The following is a 9,133-nucleotide window of genomic DNA, read 5'->3' on the forward strand; positions in this document are numbered from 1 at the left end:
ATTCTTAGTATGAAATAAAACTGCTCAGATGACGATGAAGTGTTGGTGATTGTTAAACGTAGCTTTGTAGATTAAACAATACCAAATATGAATCTTGTTGGATGACACATTTTAGGTTTTAACATATGAAGTCAAAACATTTAATCATCTTTGGTCTCCCAGGTTGTTATTAACAGTATAAACAGCTCATGTTATATGTTGCTATGACGAGACCACACACACACACGACCACACACACACACACACACACACACACCTGCATGAATATGACAGATGATATTAATGATCAGTGCTGTCGTGTCACTTCAGGATGAGTTCATCATTAACTCAGCTGTGTGATTCACATCATGTCTGGTAACGTCCTGCCCACTCTGCTGCAGTAAAGGTGATCTCAGGTGTGTTGGTGTCACCAGGGTGGAGTTTGATTCTGGACAGAGAACGAAGCACCTCGATGTCAGCAGGTGAGCAGACTCAGTGAAATATAAATCTAAATATAGAAACCAGTAAATAACAGTGAATACATTCTCAAATTAAACACCTGTCGTGTGTAGTCCTCAGGTGTGTGTCGACTGTTTGCAGCACATGGACCTGATACCTGATACCTGTCTGCAGTGAGGACACAGACTGAGCGGAGGAGACGGCTGATACTGCAGATTCACATTAAACTGGACAGAAAAGATGGCCGCCAAACCACACAAGACTTTTGCAAGAGCCGCAAACGGTAAGTAACAAGTTCATGTTAATCAACTGAAACTCATTAGAGAATAAATCAGGTTTATTTCCTAATAAATGAAAATGTATTTATCAAACGTCCTAAAAAAATATATGAGATTTTTTTTGCCATTAATTGTGAGGATGTCGTCTGATATTGTAAAGTTTGAAAGAAAGTCGTGTCTAAACTTTGATGAGGTGGAGAGAGAGTTATTAACTGTGTTATCAGATCCATAAACATGAATCACTCCTGAATCTAACGTACAGACTAAAGGTCAACAAGGAAGCTGATCTATGATAATCATAAAGATGATTACAGCAACAGTTAGAACAAGACAACAAACACTTCCTGTGTTGGCCTCTGCTGAGAGCGAGAGTCACAAAGTGGAGCTGCTCAGTATCACCTGTCATCATGTGAAGTGTCAGAGTGGAAGAGAGAGTGTGAGAATATGAACAGAAGTGTTCACAGGACATAAAAACTTGATCACGAGTTGCTCTACAAATCTGTGGTTTATCAGTGAATTTTATTAATTATCTGCAGACTGGAACAGGAAGATCTTTGTTATATACTCTCATCTCCTGTTTGAAACTTCTGTGTCCTCACTGCACTGCGTCATTATAAACTATGAGGCTGTTTATTCTCGACAGTAACGTGTAATTCATGATCTGAAGGAAATAACTAGACAATTCTGATGTGCACCGTGTGTAACGACCAGTGATCAGCTGTCACTTCCTGCTCTATATGCAGACAAACATCACTGCATCACTAGACACCATGTTTTAACCAAAGACAGAAAGAAGTTAATGTAAAACATTTGCTGAATTTTCAGGAAGGTCCAAATAATGAAGAATTAGTCAGAGACAGAAGCCCCATTCACACAGGAGAGGACACATAAAAGCCGCAGCCGCGGTTCGCCAATTCTCCGCCGATGGTGATTCACACAGAGTGAAGCATCTCCGCCTTAAAGACAAACCGCCGTGAATTCACAAAGAAAGCCGGCACTGCAGCTCCTAAAGAGGCGTGACAGTGACGTCATGATGATGACGTCGGTGTGTTTTCAAGGTGCTCCCCGGTGTCCTCCCTGTCAATCTGACTCACTCACTGAGGCCGTTTTCTGGGGGAAAGTTTACTGACATCTCGGTCGGGAGGGCTGACCATCTTGGTGATTTATTTTCATTACAAACACTCCGTGAGTTAAAGTTTTTTGCCCGTGACAGACGCTGTTTTACGGGCAGAAATGTGACGAAGAGTCGGGAGGACGGACGCTTCTCAAAGTACAGCTGCGGTATGTTTTCCTCATATAAGTCACCAAAGACAGTTACAGTTAATACGTTTCTTTTGTTAAGTCATGTAACGTTGCTTTGTGGGACATTTCTCTGTATTTAGTTGAGTGAAGGACCTGTGTGGTTAACTGAGCGTCGACCGATGCCCTCGATACGCATCGCCAGCTTATCCATTTACACTGGTTCGGTTCTCCAAAAATGCGGACCTGATACTACCTCCAGAGGTGTATCAGGGCCGGAGTGAAATTTCACCCCTTCAATCGGTGTGCTAAAGCCGCACCCAAAACCCAGTGTGAATGAGGCTAGAGTTTGACAAAGACAGACTGAAAACATTGATCAAATGTGTGACAGAAAGAAAAAGGTACAAGAGGTCTGAAGAAAGTGAAGTTTTTGTTGACTAAAAGTGATAAGTTTCACGTTATAACATGATAAGTTGGTCTCGAGTGGAGGGGGCGGAAGTGTGTATTCAGCATTGATTCAGACTGGGTTAGGGTTATGAGGGCAACATCCGGGTCCTTTAGGTACACTTCTTTTTGCCGCGATCAATATCAGAACACCCTAAGTACTCAAACTAAGTATAGTAAGTACGGAAAGTATGGATATCGGAACACGGCAATAGATAGCGAGCAAGCGCCAGCCTCGATAAAGCCGGTTAATCAGAGGAGTAAAAAGTTATATTCTGATGGTCACATTCAGCACATATATTTTGATTGATTGATTGATTTATTTATGGATCGAAAACACAATAAAACGGTAATCCAAAAGGATGACATGCAAAAGTGTACAACTTATTTCCAGCATGGTCCTTGGTGTTACACATAAAACAACTAAAACAAGAGGCAGACAACACAGAAAACAAAGAAATAAGAAACGCAAAATAGAGTTGAAAACTATCTAAAATATCTTATTCCATAAAATCTGCTTAACCTGTCTTTTAAAAATTCCGCTAGATGATGCGAGTTGAGTAGCAGTAGGTAAGCCATTCCATACCATGATCCCAGTATAGAAGAAAGAATGTTTACCTGCATTTTTCACTTTAGGTACTATGCAGGAACGAATGCTAGCCCTGGTGTTATGCTTATGCTGTGTGTGGACCATGTTTATGTTGGCATTTAAGTAGTTGGGGGCCTTACCATTAACAATGTTAAACATTGTTAATGGACACAACCCCCCTCACTCCCACCACCTAATCCAGTCTGAATCAACGCTAAATCCACACTTCCGCCCCCTCCACTCGAGACCAACTTATCACGTTGTAACATGATATTGATTTTTATTTTTTGTTTTCTGGTATGGCAGCAATACCCTTCAGTACTTCTGTATACAAGTCTACTACAGTAAACGATTTTAGATGTATTGAGCAAGTTACTTTTTAATTTGCTAGAATTTTGAGAAAAAGTTGTCAGCTCTTGTCTGTAGACTACTTTTCACTCATATATATTGCGAGAGTCTTTTTTTGTCAGTGCACTTAAAATGTTGACATACACATGCACGAGACAGAAGAATGAACACAAAAAAAGTGAAACACTGCATTAATAATGTAGTGAAACCCATCTGGAAAAAGATTTACCTTTTGTAAATGTGAATGTAAATGCAAATGGTCCACCATCTTGGATGCATCTTGAGTTCAACCCTTCGTTCAGCCATTTTGTTTGTAGTCTTCCTTTGTCCATGCCATGCTGTGTGGCACTTTGAACCCTTGCCAGCTTTTGCTTCTGTTCTCCCAGACAGATAGTTATTAAATTAATTATTAATCAGAGTTACAAACTGACAGTTCAGTATCTTTTTATGAGACTGATTTGATGAATTGGCTCTTTTCCCTTCATTAAGGGTGGTGCCCTGAGGTGATCTAATGAACATTACCTGGGTAACCCCAAAACTTCAGGCTAACACTCCTTCAGAGCAGGGCCAGCAAGCCCTTGACCAGGGGCCTCATTTATAAAACTGTGCGTAGGATTGACGTCATAAGGTTGAGTAGTCACGAAACACAGAAAGTGTGTACAATATCCTGATTTATAAAACTGTGCGCACGCACGTCCTACGCCGATTTCCCTTTATAAATCACACTCCACTCTAAATGTGGCGCACCTGTGTGCGGGTCATACCACGCCCATATTTGCCTATGAATATTCAGAGAAACGCCCCTAATTAATATTCATTCATGACTGACAGCATGCCGAAAGCAGAGAGAAAGGCAAAGAAGCGCAGTTCCACCCACTGTGAGGTGGAAGCTCTTGTCGGGGAGGTGGAGAAGAAGAAGGTTGTATTATTTGGTGGACACAGTGTTGGGTCAGTCACCAATGACAAAAAGGCTCTAGAGTGGCAGCATGTGGCAGACAATGTAAATGCTGTTGCCCCAGAAGGTCGGAGTGTGGCCGAAGTGAAAAAAAAGTGATCAGTCGTAAAAGTTAAAGCAAAAAAGTGTCTGGCGTCACACAGGCAGAGCGTCTGTGTGACGGGCGGGGGAACGGGCCAACCGGAGCTCACCCTGCTGGATGAACAACTGACGGGGATCATCAGGGAATCCCTCCTGAGTGACGTAGTGATGGAGGTGGAGGGGGACACCGGTGCCGGCCCAATTCATTCTCACTCGGTGCTCTTATAGCAACTTGAGTGCAGTTAGTGGCACCGATTACATTTGGGAAACCAGACATTGCTGCAAATTGTGCATTTTTATTTGCCTGTTCACCGTATAAGGAAACATTAAACTGCTGCGACAAACCAATTATACCTCCTAACACGTCTGGCATGACACGGCTAAAGGTTGGCTGGGATATCCCTGACCTGTCAGCCAGTTCCCTCTGGAATGTGCCAGTTGAAACCTGAGTGTTGTGAGCACATGAAGCGGGACTGGCACGGCGTGGTTTCTGCGGGTGCTCCTCTCTAACGCTGGGCCCAATGCTGCACATAGATCCAGGAGGACAGCTCGTGGGAGTCGGAAACGTCTCATCAGCCACTCATAACTGTTGGCCAGTGGATCTTGCTGGTCTCTGAAGTTCCGCTCCCTCCGTATCCTTCCGTTTGCCACATCCTCCAACAGTGCCAAAGCAGCCATTGTGCGCTATAACGCATTGTAAATACATGCCTTTATATACCCATCTATTAGGTAGTATCTGCTACACGTGTGAGAATTACCCTGATTGACAAACAGTCCTTCACACTAACAATATAAGATCATTATAGTCTTATAGTTGTATGGCAACAAAACACAGTTACAAAGTGTTTTATGCGTTATGCATTGAAAATGGAGATGAAACGTAATGCGCTATATGATATAGGATATTAATATATTAAACTGCATTCATATCAGTGTAAACGTAATTTGCTCTACTGTTGTCTTACTTTTGTACTAAATCATATGTTTCCCATGTGCACTTCCCATGTGGGAGTTTGTTTGTTTATTCATTGTAGAAATTGATTTTAAAAAGAATACATTTCTTGCAAATAAACTGTTTATATATGAGAGGTAATATTACTATTTATTTTACACGATCAGTATCAGTTTCACACAGTTTCTCCCGCTTCTTTCTTCTGCCATCAGTGGCGCAGTTTCTCCTTACCCCAGTTATGTGCGTACGCATGGGTCAGAGTTTGCGTGGAGGACCGCACATTTTCCCGTCAAGTTCTCTTTTTATAAATCCTACGGTGTGCATAGAGAGTTGCGTACACCTTCTTTTGTGCGTATGCAACGTTTATAAATGAGGCCCCAGGGCCGGACTGGGAGACTTTTTCAGGCCAGGAGTCAGTCATGTAACCAGCAGTGTTGGTCACGTTACTTTTAAATAGTAATTAGTTATAGTTACTGGTTACTTCTCCCAAAAAGTAACCCTAAAAAGTAATTAGTTACCAGGAAAAGTAACTCTTGCGTTACTTTCTTTCTCTTCCCCTTTTGAGCTTGGCACTGATTTTAATGTACTCTGCATCTATGTATTTAGAAAATGTCTTTCTGCATGGCGGACCAGCTCCTGCTCTCCCTGGTATTTAGCCAGTGAAGGAGTCTGAGTCAGCTGTTGATAACAGGAGCATGTTCTCAACAACATACCTGTCTATCATTGCCTTCAGTTCAGTCTGCGTCACAAGTTTTAGTGAAGCTGACATCAAAATATTTTTACGAAATCTAAACATTTTTTTTAAAAAATCACACGCGCGGGCAGAGTGAAAGTTTTCCCGAGCAAAGAGAGAAGTGTTGCGCGAGCGAGCACTCTGCGCGCGCGCGAGCTGTTTTTCTCCTCGCAGGACACAATTTTGCTCCAGGGGGCAGAGATGCAGGATAAAAAATAGCTCGCCAGTGCTTGGAAAAGTGCTCAGGGAGAAAAAATGTGCGCACGGATGTTTGATTTCGCGTGCGCGATTTATGGCAGTATTCTATGCCCATAGTTTCAGCTGTTGTTTAAGTGCAGTGTGAACAGTCCTTATCAAGGCTCTATATGAACACTCATGCCTGTTCAGTTCACCATGTGGAGTGAGAAAGCTGTAGTGCTGCAGTGTGGGTCATACCAAGAAGGTTAATATGGACCATACAGTTTCCATATACAGGTGGTCTAACCTCAGTATTGCTCTTTGGATTAAAGATTGTGATTTTTGTCATAATAATCAAATATTGTATTTATCTTTGATTTCAGTGTCTGAGCGAAAGGTGTTTTTTGGGGGGACCAGCTGGTCTTAAAGGAGAGAAGTGAGGAACTTCATACTGGGAAAAACTTTGTTCAACACTCACAAAGCACCTGCTGTCTGACAGGAAGGGGACGGACAGAGGGCCAGAAAATATTTCTGATCTGCTGCATCCCAAGATCCCTAAAGAGAAGTTCAGAAAACATGTAGAAACCTGTGAGAGACTCTCTGGTCCTGGACCTCATGTGTTCCTGCTGGTTCTACAGCCTGAAGACTTCACTGAGGAACACAAACTGAAGCTCTGCAGAGTCCTGAACCTCTTCAGTGATCAATCATTTGATCATTCACTGGTTCTGATATCAACACCCAGAGAGGAGAGTCAAGGTTCCACCAAGGACTTCAGAGATCACCAGACCAAAGTCTGAACACGCTGTGGAAATGATGAGAGAAGAAGAATCCAGAAGCTCCACAAAGGACACGCTGGCTGAAGATCAGAGAGGTGAAGCTGCAGTTCAAGACATAAATGTCCGTAGACTTCAAGCTGAAAGCAAAGATGTGGAAAAAAATGATAAACAGACAGGTGGTAAAAATCAGAGCAGAGAGCCTCTCAGGTTGGTGCTGATTGGGAAGACCGGCAGTGGAAAGAGTGCCACTGCAAACACCATTTTAGGGAAGTATTTTGAGTCCAGAGCCAGTCAGAGATCAGTGACCAAGACTTGCCAGAAAGAAACAGGAGAGATTGATGGACGGCGTGTTGTTGTTGTCGACACTCCCGGCCTGTTTGACACGACTCTGTCCAAAGATGAAATTAAAGAGGAAATTCTAAAATGCATCAGCATGTTGTCTCCTGGACCTCATGCTTTCCTGCTGGTGCTGCAGATCGGTCGCTTCACACCGGAGGAAGAGGAGGCTGTGAAACTGATCAAGACACTCTTTGGTGAAAATTCAGGAGACTTCATCATCGTTCTGTTCACCAGAGGAGACGATCTGGACGATCAACCAATTGAAAGTTACATAAAGGAAGAGTGTGCTGACTTTGTCAAACACCTGATAGAAGAGTGTGGAGGGAGATGTCACGTCTTCAACAACAGTGATGAGAAGAACCAGGAACAAGTCAGAGAGCTGCTGAACAAGATTGACACCATGGTGACAGAAAATGGTGGCGGCTGCTTCACTACACAGCCAGAAATGGAAAGAAATGTAAAGGAGATCTTGAAAGAGGTCGACGAGCTGAAGAAAGAGAACGAAAACCTTACAAAAAAACTAGGAGAACAGGAGGGCCTGTCCAGAAAAAAAAAAAAAAAGAATGGCTGAATTAATTAGAAAGAATTGTATCATCCAGTGATGAAGTGTGCAGAGCACAGAATTCAGAATTCATTTTTTCCTGGTATGAAACAAAGGTGGACCTGTGGACCACAGTTAGGTCGTATTGATACTGGACACCTGATGATCTTCTAGTTGTAGCTGAACACAGATCATATATTCTTCATTATTAATCATGTGTGCATCATCTGACACTATGAGCGGTTACAGCCGTCATTTTAATCCTGGTTCTTGTGAAGAGAGGAACTTCCTGTTATTGTACAGAGTGAACAACGTCGTCAATGTGAGGCCTGTCATTACAAATACAGTGTTGGCTCAGATACAATCAACATATATATCTGATAATGAAAACAGAATCATGTTTTGTTGTATCATATTGAAAGACTACATTTAACATAATCACTAGATCACAGAGGGCCAGTCTAACACTGACATTATGTATTATGGGTTGTTTGTAGTTTTTCAGCACAATCCTGGAGGCTCAACTTCACCAGGTTTGTTTTGCAAATGTTGAACTTTGTTATTTTCTGTAAATATGACAAAAGCCTTCCTGACCAGTGTTAATTTCGTTGACAAGGACTATGACGAAAAATATTCGTCGACGAACCTTTTTCACAGACGAAAACTAAATAAAAACAAATAAAAAGTCAGATATGATGACGAAGACTGTGACGAAATATAACTGACTCTTTAGTCACCAAATAAATAGGAGACGAAAATGTTAGGGAGGGACGAATGGAGAAGAGAGCCAATCAGAGTGAATCTTTTGAGGGTAGGTTGACCTATGCAGAAGCAGCAGAGCCATTTAAAAAGCTGCGGCAAATGCAGGCAGCAGCATTTACACAGAAGGATAACAAAGACAAGTTTGCACAACTTTGCATAGTTTCGAGGACGTTTTCACAGCAGCATTTACACAGAAGGAGAACAAAGACAAGTTTGCAGAACTTTGCATAGTTTCGAGGACGTTTTCACAAGAGTTAGGTTGTTCACATGATATTTAGTCGCACAGCTTAGGCGGATTTCATTTGACTTCTGTCGTCAGCAACAGGCTAACGTCAACGCTTCGCAGTGCACCAGGTCCGAGGGCAACGGCATGTCTCATGAATCGACATCCAGGGACACGTAACATATGACAACAAGGCCGGCTGTAAAGCGCCTGGAGCAAAAAATCGCATGAAAAAACACCACCAACCTGAAGCAACAT

The 9,133-nt window shown here is 42.4% G+C and overlaps 1 protein-coding gene across 7 annotated transcripts; it reads left to right on the forward strand.

The window, feature by feature from the left end:
• The first annotated feature begins 337 nt into the window (after positions 1–337).
• On the forward strand, positions 338–7,947 carry LOC115577798 (GTPase IMAP family member 7-like). Of its 7 annotated transcripts, none has more exons than XM_030410678.1 (4): positions 338–461; positions 559–721; positions 1,930–1,997; positions 6,618–7,947. In XM_030410678.1, exon 4 carries the CDS (start codon positions 7,045–7,047, stop codon positions 7,918–7,920), a length of 876 nt encoding a protein of 291 aa, XP_030266538.1. In that variant the 5' UTR covers positions 338–461; positions 559–721; positions 1,930–1,997; positions 6,618–7,044; the 3' UTR covers positions 7,921–7,947. The 7 variants fall into 7 exon arrangements, with proteins under 7 accessions (XP_030266538.1, XP_030266536.1, XP_030266540.1 ...); XM_030410679.1 differs by having other exon boundaries at positions 413–461; positions 552–721; XM_030410682.1 differs by having other exon boundaries at positions 440–461; positions 613–721; positions 6,618–7,030.
• Positions 7,948–9,133: the final 1,186 nt, after the last annotated feature.

This window comes from Sparus aurata, unplaced genomic scaffold (genome assembly GCF_900880675.1).
Source record: "Sparus aurata unplaced genomic scaffold, fSpaAur1.1, whole genome shotgun sequence".
Lineage (NCBI taxonomy): Eukaryota > Metazoa > Chordata > Actinopteri > Spariformes > Sparidae > Sparus > Sparus aurata.